The sequence below is a fragment of the Mus caroli genome, chromosome 14, assembly GCF_900094665.2.
Source record: "Mus caroli chromosome 14, CAROLI_EIJ_v1.1, whole genome shotgun sequence".
Classification (NCBI taxonomy): domain Eukaryota; kingdom Metazoa; phylum Chordata; class Mammalia; order Rodentia; family Muridae; genus Mus; species Mus caroli.
Window position 1 is genome coordinate 55,949,286 of NC_034583.1, and position 16,078 is coordinate 55,965,363.

The 16,078-nt window shown below is 50.6% G+C and overlaps 1 protein-coding gene across 3 annotated transcripts in view; it reads left to right on the top strand.

Annotated features, from left to right (window-relative positions):
• The window catches only part of Kif13b (kinesin family member 13B), a 159,657-nt gene extending 144,528 nt beyond the window's left edge, over nt 1–15,129 (top strand). Inside the window, exons 38-40 of one of the 3 annotated variants that reach the window (XM_021181269.1) lie at nt 5,903–5,965; nt 8,527–9,283; nt 11,592–15,129. In XM_021181269.1, coding sequence (XP_021036928.1) covers nt 5,903–5,965; nt 8,527–9,283; nt 11,592–11,857 — 1,086 coding nt within the window. In that variant the 3' untranslated portion in view covers nt 11,858–15,129. Of the gene's footprint in view, nt 1–5,902; nt 5,966–8,526; nt 9,284–11,326; nt 11,571–11,591 lie in introns of those variants that run through there. The other 2 variants (XM_029469046.1, XM_021181270.1) reach the window with 2 other exon arrangements.
• The last annotated feature ends 949 nt before the right edge of the window (nt 15,130–16,078 follow it).

Sequence of the window (16,078 nt, forward strand, 5' to 3'; positions counted from 1 at the left end):
AGGGCAGGGCAGGAGCAGTCTCTGCTGTCCCTCATGCAGGGCAGGGCAGGAGCATCTCTGCTGTCCCTCATGCAAGGCAGGCAGGGCACTGGAAGGAAGATATGTGCTCAGTGCATCTGAGCCAGAGAGTGGCCCAGAGGCTTTGGTTCCTGGCTTTGATTCAGGATTGTGTGTGGCTCATGGTCTTTTCTTTTGTGATGGAAGTTCCTAGTTCCTGTTTTACAAACAAGATTCTCATAACTTGTGTGTTGTTTTCTTTGTATGAGGGTATTCAGAAAGAGTTGGGTTTCTCATTTTCACAGAGAGCAGTTCTGGTTGTAATCAGTTTCTGTCTGAGTTCCAGAAATGCAAAGATATTGCATGGAAAGAGGTGGCAGCTGACAAAATTGCTGTCTTTGACCTTCCGAGGCACATTTAGTAACGAATCTGGAAAATAATGAACTACAATTAATGAAACCCGCACCCGTGTTCAAGTGTATTTCTCAGACAGCACATACAGTAATTGAAAGGACTTCCTGCTCTCTAATTAGTCAGATGGAATTAATTTGCCATGATAGCTCTCTTCACGTGTCTGGAAGTCTGTGCTCCTATGAAGTTGTTGGTGTTCTTCAGAGCTTGAGATTCCAGGTAGCTGCATTGATTAGCTCGGGGAATGAAAGTCAGGTTGACTTCCCAGCAGCACAAGTGAGCTCCCTCTGGCCTGCTTTCCTCTTTCCGCCCTCTTGGGTAGTATGGCTGTACGGCTGCAGGGACTTCTGCTTCTTCTGCACTGTAGCCTCAGGTGCAGCAGGCCACTGTCACTTAGTGCTGACCTGTTGAGGAAACTCTGAGATGGAGGTAGCGCCTTAGAGCCTTAGAGTTAGTTCACAGCATGAGCTGAATAGGATCAGCTGAGTCTGATTAAAAATAAGTAATGGTGTTCATAGAATCGCTGAATCAAGGAAGTCTTTGAAGGACCAAACTAGAGAGAAAAGAGCCTCTTCAACCCATATTTCCTTGTCCCTCTTGTTCCTGTTTTAAAAGATGTCCATGGGCAGGGAGACTGTAGGCTGCTTCAGAATAGGGAGTTAGAATGTCAGGTCTGTGTGTTGGAGTACTTCCCCCCTGCCACCCCGGTCTGCAAGGAAGATTCCAGAAGGCAATGGGAAGACTATTCAAGTATGCATAAAGCCCTCACAGTGATTGTTGTGTTTTGTCAGAAATTTTGTCCCCTCCTATGATTGACAGTTGGATCCTGTGATTGACCAGGACCTGTAATGATCAGCTCACCCCACCCCACATGTGGTCATCTAGAGAACACATATGACTGGAGCACCACCTTCATATATGTACCTTGTGCTGGTGACAAGGTAATCTAAGGGTGCTGTGTATGTCAGACACCCACTTTTCCATTTGAAATAGAGCCACCAGGTAAAAAGCTGGCTTCATCATGGCTGACACACTCCACCCCCATCAGCCTGTCAGAGTGTAAAGCAGAAGGCAGCTTGGAACATGGTAATACCAGGCACTGAGGGCTTCAACGACAACATAGCTTCAGATACCCCTGGCAAGGCCAGAGCCTTCCCTGAGCATGCCTCTGCCCTCACTATATGAACATAGTCCTTGACACAGGCCTCTGTTGATGAGCTTATGGGTCAGGCTTGGTCCTCAGTAGCATGTGGCTATTATCCCATCAGAGGCGCTACTTTTATCAGATTTGTTAAAGCTAGCCATTTCTAATGCCCTGCATCTAGACTCTGCTTAGAATTTCCTCATATCAGAAGGTGAGATGTTGACTTCTGATTATTTGTAGCAAAAAATAAAATTTACAACTCTTATAAAACTAATTTCTCCTACTTGGGCCTAAATAGTTGACTAATATTTATTTAAATAAAAGCTGAGTATTAACTTGGTCACCATTTTGATCAAATTCATGGTAGTAGGTAGATGTTAGAAAAGGTTTATAAATGTAAAAATTATAGGTGAGAATTCAGTATTGTTTAAGGTAATTAGTACTTCCTTTGTCCAGCTTCTCTTGTTCCCTTTACAGCTTTATGCTAAAATTTACAAGGATCCATCTTTCCCCACTGTCTTGTTTTATTCTTTGTGCTGTTTGTTAAATGACTGATGTACATGTTTATTTCTTCAGAAAACACAAAGACAGCACTTACTGGTGCTCTCCTAAGAGTGGAGGGCAAGGTGTTCCTTCTGAACTCCACAGACAGAGGCACAGCCAGTGCAGGGTCCCAGCAGGTGCTGCCAAATATGTTTGTGGCATAGGGAAGGGAGTGGGTATTCATGAAGTCTGAGTGAGATGTGATCTCAGAAATGACTGGCACCATTTCCCTGAACTGTTGCCAGGTTGTGGTGGCTGAACATGGGTCTGCTGGGTCTCAGCAGTGCTCAGCAGACCACACAAAGGCCCCTGAGCATCGCTGACTCCACTCAGTGCTGGGCTCCCTAAGCCCTGGTTCTGGAGCAGGAAACAGATAATTATATCCACCCTTCTCGCGGGACTTCTTAATATTTATGGTTGTGAAATACTTTGCAGTAGTTTTTATTAATAGTTACCAGATGTGTCATAAGGATTAATGAATTTACGATGTGAAGTGTTTAGAGCTCCTGAAATAGAGGCTACTGTGCAGGGAATGTGCAAAGGAGTATTCAAATGGCTGAGCTTGGAGGGTGGAGCTGCTGTGTGTGAAGGAGCAGTGGCTTGCAGAAGGCCCAGCTTCGTTTGTATCTGGTACCTTACTGCTTGAGCCTCTCCCCCAGCCCCATATGTGGATACACAGTGTGTTGGGTACTCTGTCCACCTTTCTCCTCTCCGCCTGGGTAATGCCTCTAACTTCTTCAGCCTCCAAACATTCATCTCACTTCTTGTTTCCTCTTCTTTCTCTTCCTATCCAAGTTTAGGCCCTCAGGAACTCTCTGTGGAACCACTGCAATAATGTGTTCATTGATCTCTCATCCCGGTGTCTTCCCTTCCTAACCAGTCTTGCAAAGGAAGCATTCTCCTCACTGTCATCACACAAAGACTTCGAGGCCCCACCCCTTCCAGTTTCCACCCCTTCACTGCACTGAGCTCTTCCCCTGCTGGGGCTGTTCAAGACCCTGGGGAGACACCAGTTCCCTGATGCCTGCCATTCTGCTCAGGCTGGTCCCACACAGTCACTCGTTCTAATCTCTTCTCCCCTGAGTTCCCTCTGCCTTAGGACCTTCCAGTCTGGGATCCATTTCACACTCTTCATTTTAGTAATTTGGCTTACACATCCCTCCCTGCCCCCAAACAGATCACCACTCCCTAATGAGAGAATCCAAATGGACATTGAGACCTGCTGAGTCTGGAGAGCGGTTTCATGTTAGAACCAGGGCTTGGTTTGTTTGTGGCCTCGGTTAATTTTTGCATGTTTTGTTAGGGAGCCACCCAGTCATGTTAGGGAGCCACCCAGTCATGTTAGGGAGCCACCCAGTCATGTTAGGCAGCCACCCAGTCATGTTAGAGAGCCACCCAGTCATGTTAGGGAGCCGCCCAGTCATGTTAGGGAGCCGCCCAGTCATGTTAGGGAGTTGCTGAGTCATGTTAGGGAGCTGCCCAGTCATGTTAGGGAGCCACCGAGTCATGTTAGGGAGCCACCGAGTCATGTTAGGGAGTTGCTGAGTCATGTTAGGGAGTGGCCCAGTCATGTTAGGGAGTTGCTGAGTCATGAGGAAGAGTGTGCGCATGCTTCCCTGCTCAGGATCACGTCAGCAGGAGTCCATGTTTGGTGGCTACCATTCCCTCCTGCTAGGCTTCTACCCTTCCTTCCTTCCTTCCTTCCTTCCTTCCTTCCTTCCTTCCTTCCTTCCTTCAAAAAGATTTATTTTTATGTATATTACTCATACCAGAAAAGTACATCAGACCCCAATACAGATGGTTGTGAACCACCATGTGATTGCTGGGAATTGAACTCTGGAAGAGCAGCCAGTGCTCTTAACCGATGAGCCATCTCTCCAGCCCCCCCCAGGCTTCAACATTTTAATGCCATGCATTTTCAGTAAGACCTAAGTAAACAATGGAACTTGCAGCCTGAGCATGGTAGTAGTCTGTACTGTCTGTACTAAGAAAATACCCTGGCCGGGCGTGGTGGCGCACGCCTTTAATCCCAGCACTCGGGAGGCTGAGGCAGGCGGATTTCTGAGTTCAAGGCCAGCCTGGTCTACAAAGTGAGTTCCAGGACAGCCAGGGGTAAAAAGAAAAACCCCCTCTCAAAAAAAAAAAAAAAAAAAAAAAAAAAAAAAAAAAAAGAAAATACCCTGCCAACCTTCCTGTTTGAGGGAGACTTCGGTCTGTGGGGAAGAGAGCAGAGGCAGCATCAGGTCCCTTGGACTTCAAGGTGGGGTGGCAGGCATAGAGGACTGCTTCATTTCAGTGTCAGCTGCCCTGGGTGTGGTCAGAGGTCAGAGGTCTGTGTGCTGGGGGAGGGGATGCTAAGGACAGAACCTTTTTTTGTGGTAAAGGCATTGAGGAGGTGGCTGGGGTCTTGGAGTTCAAGCTCTTCCTGCAGGGCATGGCAGTAGGGCTGCTGTTACAGGACACCCTCGCTTGTTCATCCACTCAGGCACACATGCTTCTAGCTCTCCTGGAGTTTCACCCCAGTGTCTGAGGGTGGAATGTAAATCCTTTCCCTACTCTGGTCCTTCTGTCGCACTCCTTCTGCATTCTCCCCAGCACCTATCCTGAGCCCTAGTGGCTACGGTGTCACCTTTGCCCTAATATGTGTTTGTTATCTTCAATTGAGGGATGGTGAACAGTCATGCTTAGGCTTGAAGGCCCTATGTACACAGTCAGGCCTATCCAGGTCAGGTTTCCGCTATCTTGGATACATGTGGTCACTGAGCAACTGGCCCTAGTCCTTGACTTTTCTTCCGTGGGGTCCTCTAGTAAGTTCTTCAACCTTTCCAGGTCAGAATGGTGACTTAGAGTCAGTAGCAGGGCTGTGGCCAGCTGCACAGGGGATGTGAAGCCCATGCTGTGCCTGCCCTGCCCGTGGGTCCTTCTCTAGTGCTGAGTGAGCAGAGGGAGAGAAGGGGACACTGAAGCCAAAATTGGCATGAGCTGGAGAGGCAGAAATGGTGGGCTCCTGGTTTCTTCCAGAGACCTTCACACTGCTGTCTGCCTCTGTGTCTAGCTGCTGTTGACCTCATCATAAGATGAATTTGGTTCCTGCTCCCTCCTTCTGACTTCACGTTCTTACTCAGATTCTTAGCATACCTCTAGCGCTCCTTGAATCACGTGTCTGTAAGTCAAGCCCTCTGCTGGGTGCTTCACCCCTTCTTCAGGCTCTTCTCCCCTCACCTGCTCTGATGCAGAGCGTTTATTACTGCAATGCCTGCCTGAGCTTCTGCTGCCTCTCCTGTGGGCTCCGCACTGTCAGTGAGACACTTTCTGGCTCTTGGCTGCCTTCTGCTTGCTTTGCTCAGGAGTCAAGTTACCTTTCTTCTTTTTCCTAGCTCTGTTAGTTTCAGATGCCCAAGGCTGCCCCTCTATCTTTGTCTGCTTGGTGCTCCAGCCAGAAAAGCTGCCTTCGTCCTCAGTCCTGCAGCATGCGGCGGGCTCCACGCGCTTCCTGGCCACCCAGGCTCAGGTCGACTCCTGCTTTCTGTTTCAGTGACTTCATGTAAAGACTTGTGCTCACAGTCCAGTATTGACCAGCATGTGTCTGTGACCACAGAGAAGAAGCATGACAATTATATGTGTATGTTGTATCTGGCTGGGGCCAGCCTGTCTTGTGTGGTGTAGAACCCTGGCACCCTCAAGCCTAGTTGGCAGGAATGTGTTGGAGTTCCTGAGAGTTGTGACGGTCTCCTTGTGGCTCCTGGCAGCTTTCTGCTCTGTGCCCCTCTACCCTTTGGGCCCTCACTCATGTACTTGTCTCTTCAGCCCGTGCCCCGAATCTTGGTGCAGCCTACCTTCTCAGATACCTGGGCAACAAGGACAGAGGAGGTGAGTCACCAGGTTGGGGCTGCCCCACTTGCAGAGGTGGCCCTAGGATCCTTTGGTCAATTCCTGCCTTTCTGTCTTTGCTTTCCACTTTAGTAATTAGCTACAATGTAGGTCACTGCCTTTTCCACGCACAGGCTCCTTGTTACACTTTGCTATTTTCAACCTGCTAATCATATGATTGCTAAAGTTTTTGGTGCTTGACTGCTAATGTAGTCTGTGCTTTAATAGCCCACTGCTAGGCAGAGGGGGTTTCTATAAACAGAACTATCTTTTTCTTGTGAGTGTTTGCTTAATTCTCAGTTTTACAGTTCATTCTGGTTCATGTTATCAGCGTGAAAAGACTAATGCAAGGCTGGGAGAGAACTGTTTCTTCTGGTCTCCCACAGCTCAGCAGTGCTCGTCATCCTGCTAGCAGGAGAACCCCCTAGTCCCACCATGCCTTCAGTCTCTCAGAGGATCTCATCTTCATAGGGGAAGTAATACATTCAGACAACAGCAAACAGGGTCTGATGATCTGAGGGACAATTGACCCTTTAGGTAGCGCCCTATTGTGAAAAGTTCCCTCTTAGCCATCCCAAGGCCCCTCTCCTGGGAGTATTGTTGGTGGTCAAGTGGTCACGTGGTGTTTAGGCTGGCAGTTTTGACCAGAAGCAGCACTCACTGGTAAGGCCACCCGTGTGCCTGGCTCCTGCTGCTCATCCCAGTGGCTCACAGCCTTTGGACATTCTACAGGCAGCAAATAGGTTTCAAGTGATAAATTTGAATTCCAGCCAAGTGAAACTGTTTACAGGGTGCTGGGATGGAGCCGTAGGCTGTGTCATCTTCCTTTTGCCATCTTTAGTCTGCCTTCACTCTACCTGGCTTGTCCCTTCCATGGGGAGCATGCACAGGCCCTTCAGCTTCTCTGGGCTTCACTGTAAATGACTGTTTGTAGTTCCTGTACCCCTCTCCCACCAGTGATCCAAGTGGGGCATTGGAACACCTGTCACCTGAGGTGTTCTGTGCCTCTCCTTCATGCCACTCTGGCTAGAGCAGAACTAGAGGTGACTGGATCTACTGATGGGTGAGTATGGAAAGGCCACAGGTCATGTCCAGTGTCTCTTGTAGTTCTGTGCACTTCCCTTGCATCTAGCAATAAGTAACTCGAGCAGGAAAGTAAGTAAGTAAGTAAGTAAGTAAGTAAATAAATAAATAAATAAATAAAGCATGTCCAAGTTGCAGAAGAAAAATGATTGAAAGATCGCCTAATCTTTCAGCATGTTTATGGCAATGACAGTTATTGATCTGCTGGATTGAGTAAGTTTTCAGTCAGAACCCCATCACAAAAATGGGCTGTTAATCTCCAGCGGTACCGTGAATTCCCTCCCCCATAAAGTGTGCCTTGTGGGCAAGGAAGGCTTCTGGAAGAAAGCAGGAATATAAATGACAGTTCACGGGAAAATGCATGATTTATCAAACCACTGAGTTAAGCCAAGTAACTGGAAGAGACTTATAGATCTTAGCTCCTTCCCAGTTCAAATAAATCCTGTGTTTCAAATGGAAAGTGACCATCTATGCATAAATATTGGGATACATCTTTCCTTTTCTGTGCAGCCTTCCATCTTGTTCCCATCCTGTCTTCTCCTTCCCCAGCACCGCAGGTACAGAATTGGGAGATAGTGCTTGACTCCCTCAGACAGCTTGTTATCTAATAGAACATCCTGTGCTAACTCCCAAAACCCTGGGGCTAGCGGGGGGGGGAGGGGGGGGCTGCCATCACTGTGAACTCCTGGCTTCGTGTCTGTGCCTTCTGTCTGGTAACTCAGACAGTGATGTGAAAGGCCACTGGCTCTGTCCTTGCTTAGTGACGATCCCTTGGCATATGTCCCAGAATCAGAGGCCCTTAGGCCCTGACAGGACACTAGGAGCCGAAAAACAAGCTCCTAGGGAAAGAGCTCTAGCTATAGGCAGCCTGCGCCCCTTCCTTGTCCCTGCCTCCCAGCCTGAGCACCCCGCCAGCACTGTCTGGGGTCAGAGCCTCATGTGCCTGCATTGCTTGCTAAAGCACTTGCAGATTGTCTGGTGAGGTCATCCTTTGGATTTTGCCAGAGACAAGTGCTTCTCTGCTCTCTTTAGTGCGTTTCAGTCCTCCTCTGAGGACAGTGGAGGTTGAGGGCATCTGCTTCCATGGGAACAGGTACCTAGGACCAGGGCAGCTAGGATGGGTGGGGTGAGGTTTAGTGTGTGTTGCTTCTTCCTGGAGTGGGGGCCTTTGCCTTGTGTAATGCCCTCCTGTGCCCCAGTGCAGTGATGAGCATCTCTGTAGAAGATGCAGATGCAGCAGGGTCTGGTCCATTGTGCTCAGCCACTCCCAAACACAGACGTACAGCACAGTGCTCACCTGGCATTTGGTTCCAGGACCAAGGCAAGCTCTGACTAGGTTTGCTCAGGTGTGCGCTGCACCCAGCCAGGAATAGCTCCTACCCGGCTCAGCATAGATCTGGTAGTGCTAGCCCGGTGGGCTTTGATTTGGTGGGAAGGCCTTTCCAACCTTCCTTAGTATGCCTTCTGTCTTTCTGCAGGCTCAACAAGGCAGCCCTGGGCCTAGTGGGGCTTTGGAATCCATGGTGAAGATGGCGGCCCCTGCAGTAAAGATCTGTGACAAACCTGTCAAAGTGTCTTCCCCTCCATCTCCCATGGTGGTTACTCAGCCCCCAGAAGGACAGGATGGACCGCCCAGCCCTTTGAGTGAAGCTTCAAGTGGCTACTTCTCTCACAGTGTCTCTTCTGCCACCCTGTCAGAAACACTCACCTTAGGCCTGGACACCACAGGCCTCGGCAGCCAGACACCGGGTTCCCCCCCTGCCCTGTGTCAGGTCACCCCAGAGCCTGAGCTGGCTTTCCTCTCCTGCAAACAAAGCCATCCTCCTGCCCCAGAGGAGCCCCACATACCTGCAGCTCCTACTCAAAGCACAGAGCTGGAGGTTCCCAGAGCACCTCTTCTTTCCGAACCCGCGTCTGCTGTGCCCACGTCCCCATTCAGAATCCGGAAAGTGCGGACCTCAGAGCTTAAGTCCTTCACAGGCATGCTGGGTGGTGCCTCCTCCGGAGCAGAGGAGGACCCCCTGGCTTCAGAAGACCCCAGCAATGCTAGGGGACAGACTCTGGGGAGGCTAGAAGTGACGTCTGACTCTGAGGATGCCAGCGAAGTCCCTGAGTGGCTCAGAGAGGGAGAGTATGTTGTTGTGGGCACCAACAAGACGGGCATTGTACGGTATATTGGACCAACTGATTTCCAGGAGGGAACATGGATTGGTGTGGAGCTGGATCTGCCTGCAGGTGAGTAGACTGTGGGTGCCCGTGCTGAACATGACCCTGCTGAGTGTGGACTGGCAGGAAGGGAACGTGGGATGTGCTGTGGACCAGAGCGCATCAGACTCCTTGAGCCTCCTGACCCTTCATAACCAGAAGCTAGCCTATCTAAACTCTCAGAATCCATCAGAGCTGCAAGGTAGTCACTGAAAACTGCTATAAACTCAGTAATACTTTAAATGTTTTTCTCTTGAGACCATGACCAGCTGTGTGGCCCAGGCTGGTTTGAACTGACTTGGGCCCAGTGATCCTCCTGCTACTATCTGGGGCTACAATTAGGTGCCACCATACCCAGTGTTCTTTGTTAAGTCACAGCAGCAGCTCTGTCTCAGGCCACATTCTGTGCTCCAAAGACTCCAGGACACTTAGGGTGAGCAAGAACAAGATGGCTTAGGTGAGGTCAGGTGAGAGTGGTGCAGACTCAAGTCAGACTGCAGAGCTCAGGGTGGGCAGGAAGCAGGAGGCCCTAAAGAAGCATGAGTAGCGACATCTCAGGAGCTGTTTTTCCAGTGTTGTTTTATACTTTAAGACTAGGCTTCCCTTGGGACCCAGCAGTAGGCCCTGTGTCTGACCCAGCCTGTGGCCTCTTAGGCACTTTGATCCCTTGTTGTAAGCACAGGCCAAATGGTTTGCTTGGGTACCCATTTCCAACCTGGGCCATGTGGAGCATGCTTACTGAGCTACCCTACCATTACTGGGATCTGTAGTATCTTGTATTTGTCACCTCACAGGTAAATCCCATGTCCACTGGCAGCTGTGCCCTGCTCAGCCCTGGGTCACAGTTAATCTGCTTTTTGTTCCCAAGTTTATGGAGGGCCATGATCTGGGGTTGAGTGGAAGGAAACCCTGTGCCTGGCATCATTCCTAACATGTGGCCCAGGGTCCCTTTGTGTGGCAGCGCCATTGCAGCTCTTCCTGTTTCTGACTGAGGAGCTCTGCCACTTGTGTCTCTCATCCATCCTGTGGCCTCACCAGTCCATTTATCCCTGGCTGCAGACACAGGCCAAAATGACATCCTTGTCCCCGAGCCGAGTGCTTCACTATCTTTAAAAATAATCTGGCAGAGAATACCTTGATTTGGAAGTGGTTCAAGATGTTAACTGTAGTAGAGGATGGAAAAAAATTTCAAATCTGCTTTTCCCAAAGTGCAGGAATAAGTCTGTGTCTGCAGGTGAACTCAAGAATGAAAGAGATTAGGAAATAAGTTAACTCACCAACAGGGACGAAGTACGTGCGTTGCTGTGCTAGGTTCCAACACACTCTGGTGGGCAACATCTCCTCCTTGACTTGTAATTGTCAGAGGAGAAGATGCTAAGGGAATAAATACATTTTGATAAGAACAAGTGTGCTGAGGGATAGAGGAGGGTGGCTGACCGGAACACCACAAGCTGTCCAGACACACAGAGGGTCCAGGAAGCAGGGTTGGCAAGTTGGGCTGTCACCAGGGTAAGGCCAGGCAGTGTCCCATGCTGCTGAGGGGGGCCCAGCTTTCTGTGTTTGAGGACTAGTAGGAAAGTGGCCTCTGAGGCCTGCGGGGCACCAGGTGCCCGTATCTAAGAGTCTTGTGGTAAGTAGTGCAGTTTGATCAGGGACTGAAAAGATGACCCCTCGCAGAGCACACATGGGAGGAATGGGAACAGGAAGACCGCTTTGAGGGTGGCAGATGTGTGAGTGGGGAGGGCTGAGGTTGAGGTAGTGGTAGGTATGGGAGTAGTGGTCAGGGTTCGGGAAGATGTGTAGGTCACGTGGAAGGGGACCATCAGGAGGAGTGTCAAGGGGACCATCAGGAGGAGTGTCAAGGTGACAGCTAATGTGTGGCATCAGAACAGGCCACGAACACAAGTCCCTGAGTTGGAAAGGCTGGAAAATTGCCTATCAGTGTAGGATCACCATCTCAGGTGATCCAGAGTCACAGAGATGATAGGTGCCCTGGGGGCCAAGCTGTGGGACAGTCATACCTGGACTGAGCTGGGACATGGGACATTAAGCCAGAGCCTTGCTTGCATTTAGGGAAGGAGCTAGTGCCCCTGGAGGAGCAGCAGCCAACTCTGCCTTGATGGCCCCCACCTTGCTGCTTCATCCTTCAGACCACAGGCTAGGGGCTGCCTGTCCCTGATGACGACTGGTTGCTGTCCTGAGAGGCTACTGTTCTGGGCGCTGGGCTCACTGGCCTCTGGGTTGGGTGGCTTGGAGGTAGCAGCATGATGGATGGACACAGTAAAGAAGATGACTGACAAGGCGGCTCCATGATGCTTGCTTCCTTCCTTCCCTGCAGGAAAGAATGACGGCTCCATTGGTGGGAAACAGTATTTCAGGTGCAACCCTGGCTATGGGCTGCTAGTGAGGCCCAGCCGGGTCCGCAGGGCTGTGGGCACTGGGCGCAGGCGCAGTTCAGGGCTCCAGCCTCAGGGAGCCCCAGAGGCCCGCAGAAGTGCTACCATCTCGGGCTCTGCCACCAACCTGGCTTCACTGACAGCTGCACTGGCCAAGGGAGACAGGAGCTACAAGAATCCTGAGAACCGGAAGTCCTGGGCCAGCTAAGATGCACCTCCCTTGTGGACTCGGGAGACCTGGCTCCTCCATGGGAGCAGGGCCATGAATGCTTTTTGCACGACGCAGGGATGCTGGACAATCTGGTTCCCTGTTCCCTCTGGGAAGCTGGAAGCTGGATTTCCTTCCTCTGCTTGGCAGTGGCAGAGGCCCCTTAGCTATGCTCCCCTAGTTAGGGGTGGAAGGTTCCAGGAGCCCAGAGACTCATGGGATGGAGCTAGCCCAGCTCCTCCCTGCCTGCTTGAGGATGGGGGAGGGGGTTCCCAGCCAGATGTGTTGGGCTCCCCTTTCCTTATTCTGCTGACTTCACTAATGTCTTAATTTAAGCAATGATCCTAACTGGTGACTTGCCCTCACAGCCCGGACTTCCCCTGCCTGGGCCCAGCACGCACACTACCCTCTCCGTGCACCGGAGATTATCAGCCTCCCCTTGGCCACACCTCATCCTGCTGCACGGCTCACAGGGTTTCTGGGAGGCATCTTTGTGGGTGTCCCAGTGTCTTTACACTCAAAGTCTTTTCTGCTGGCCATTCATTTCCTAACAGGATGCTTGAACTATATTTATTTAATTTATTTTCCCAAAAGTTAAAATACTTCACAAACCACGATCGCCTTCTATCCCAACATGCCTGCCTGTGCTTTCTGGCCTCTGGCTGGCCAGAGCTGCAGCCTCCATCTTGGATGGTGGTTACTGGAAGTGGCAGCCAGCAAATGAAGCCAGCTGCCCTTGTGTTGCTTGATTGGAGACACCGTGGCTTTACTGACACTGGTGGGAAGGCAGACTCAGGGGTTGGCACGGATCGAGCCTTCAGTACCTTGTCTGGATCTGCCAGGCTTCAGGTAGCTGGAAAATGGGGCCAGCAGCTGGGCAGGCAGGTAATGAGGGCAGAACCATTTCCATTTCCTTCTGTGCTGGAGTCATGGTATATCCCAGGGCATTACCAACCACCTGTTTGCTGAGACGTGCATGGCCTTTGAGTCCCAGAGTGTTGGTGGGGGGCTCAGTGGGTAGATCAGAGTCACCTAGTCCCTGTTGTCCTAGGCCCTGCCCTGCCTTCCACCTCAGGCTGTATCAGTACACAGGTTATCCTTGGCAGTTTGTTCGAAGTTAGACTCTCAGATTCTCGAAGAACCACAGCTAACAGGTGTCTGTAGAGGAATTGGTTCTGTGAGGACTTAAGCCTTTTAAGGGAAGTAGCTCCTGCCAGGTGGCTTCTCAGAACCCCTCAGCCTCCTCTGGCCATTGTGGCCTGTGCGAGTATTGCCGACACTCATTCTCAACTGTCTGCATTGTCTGATTAGCTCAGTATAAACTTCACTACCATCTGCTTGCCCAAACCCTGACCAGAGGCTACTTAGAGCCCTAGGAGGATGGGTGGCCTTCCTGGCACGGGCGTAGACTCTGCCTGTACCCCAGCCTGGGAGTCAAGTGTCACTCCACTTGTTACCATAATCTGCCAGGAGAGACCTGCCTCTGCTCCATTCTTGAATAGCACAGATTTCTGGAGCTGCCAGCTAGAGGCAGGCACCAATTCAGTAACTCCTGTCCCTCAGCTGGCAGCTTGGGATACCAGGCACCAGGTGAGTTAGCAGTGCCAGTCCTGCCTGGCCACTCTGTGGAAACACACAGTGCTTCTGACTGTGTTCTAGTGAGAGGTTTCTCCTGTCAGCATCCACAGTGTCCCCTAGAGAGCAGAGTCCCAGAGTCCCATCCTCTAGGATGGCCATGCAATGGGTGCTAGGGAGAGAAGTCCCTGAAGATGTAATGCCAGTAGTGTTAATGCCGTGGGAAGGGACATTGTGCCACCTGTCACTTGGGTGGCATAAAACAGGAGGAAAAGTTACTATTGACTTAATCTTGCTATCCGGAGTTCTCAGGAAGTCCTGAGGATCTCACTTGGCCAGCTGTCGTCCCGTGGTTCTGGGACCACTGTCTCTCTCCCAGCCCCCCCTTCCCTTCCCTCCCTGCTCATTGGATCTGAGGTTCCCTAGCCTTTCTATTCCAGGCTGCCTAAGAAATCCCCCTGCCTCTGAAAGTAATACCATTTCCACAGAGCCTTGCAGGATACTCTTCATGTGAGCGCTCCAGCTTCACAGGCAACAGGCCAAAGCACATGGGTCCTTCAGTGGCTGGAGGGGGTTCTGTGAGGGCAGTCTGTCTGTCTGCACAGAAGGCTCTGCTCTCATGTACTTGGTGCTCAATGTGGATGGGATCTTTTGGGGTTTCATGGCACACATAGCAAGTGTGCTAGAAGTTTGTCCTCATGGGTGTTCCTTATGAGTTGTTCCTGTGGCCGAGAGGACCCTGTGTTCCTGTCTGCTATGAGGGCAGGGAGGTGACCTTGGGAAAGCTGGCACTTTGGGGTGGGTCCGAAGAGATGGGGCTCAGGTGCTTGCTGGTCTTCTGGGTTTGCTGAGCACATATTGCACTCTGACTTTCATGTCGCCTGTGGGCTGGATGAAGACAGTGAGCTGTGTTCTTCCTGGGCTCTCATGCCAGATGAGTCCAAACAGGCCAGCTTCAGCCTCAGCTCTCTACTGAGTGCCTTTTGGAGCAGACTAACACTAACTTGCAGCTGGAACCGTGATGTATAGGGGCTGTGGTTGTTAAAATGTCAGGTAGTGGAGGGTTGGTGGTGGGAGTGGGGTTGGGTGTCCAGGTCTAAGGGCAGTGTTTCTGGGCTGTGTTTAGTCACATGTTCCCTGAGGAGTTGCACATGGTGTTTCTATGTTTCCAGCTTTCTCAACCACTTATCATGCCTTAGGGGTTCTGTGTGGGAAGCAGGTGAGTGACCCATGTAGCATTTACCTGTCTGTCCAAGCTGCCTTTGCTACGTGTTGCCCATGGATGGTGACTGAAGCTTCTAGTGCCTCAAGGCCCAGGCCACCTCAGGTCAGAGACCATAGGGCCATCTCTAGTGCCTTCCTTGGGACCAGTGTCTAGCCTGTGCTTCTAGTCCCAGACACTGCCCAAAACATCTTAGTCTATATGCTGCCTTCCTTTTGTGCTGTGGACAAAAATTGGGAAAAGCACGGCTGTGTGGATTGTGTAAATATGAGCTCATATATGTGATGTTGATTCCAGGATTCCAGTGATTTGGTGCATGTTAAATGGGAATTAAAAATCCAAAGACCCTGTAATGAATAGTAAAGATGATGATTTATGTTGTGTGAGGAACCAAACTATTGTAATTTTGTACCATTCATACCTTTCCATCAAGTGACCAACAGCTTCTAAATAAACCCAGGTGATTTCTTGCTTATGTCCGAGGTCAAGCTTAACTGTTCTTGCCTATCCTCACCCTGGGCTTCAGCTGACTACACTGTCCCTTGGTGGTGGTCCTGGGGTTTCCAGAGAGCAGCAAGCTCCAGGGCACAAACTTCTGTGACCCCTAGATGTGGATCAAAGATCCTGGAAATCCCCATTGGCATCTTGGTCCCTGTCTCCAGTCCCTTACTCATTTCAGCCCCTTATAGAAGCCAGGCAGCATCAGAAACTCCGGGGGGGGGGGGGGGGGGGGGGGGGGGGGGGGGGACTGAGACTGAAAGGAAGTGGAGCTTCAGGGCTAAGAATAGGTGGCTGTGTGTGTGTGTGTGTAGGTTCCCTGATTTCAGACAGGGGTTTCACCATCTGCTTTGAACTATGATTGACATAGGCCCTATTATAGACTAAACTATAGAACAAAGTCTTTCTACTGCTGCACATAGATATACACTGGAACAGTGGTTCTCAACCTTCTTAATGCTGCGACTGTTTAACACAGTTCCTCATGTGGTGACCTGCAGTTATTTTGTAACTGTTGGTGCTTCATAAATGTAATCTTGCTACTGTTTTGAATCATGACATAAATATCTGTATTTTCCAGGGGTCTTAGGTGACCCCTCTGAAAGGGTCAAGACCCACAGGTTGAGAACCACTGCCTCAGAACAAGGTGTTTTAGAAAGAGGAATAAGTTAGGGCTATGGAACCTGCCTTTAGACCTGCCTACCAGGAAGCCTGCCCTTTCTGGGTTTGTGCTAGGGAAGGGACCTCCTTTGCCACCCATGGGGCCTCACTCTCAGCCACTCTGCTACAGTAAAGCATTGTTTCCAGGGTACAGGACTCATGTTTTTCTCCCTACACCAACCATCATTTTGCCCTTGTCTCATAAATAAAATAGCCTGAGAATGCTGGGTCAAGGGCACCTGGAGGCCCGAGTGGAGGTGGCCATT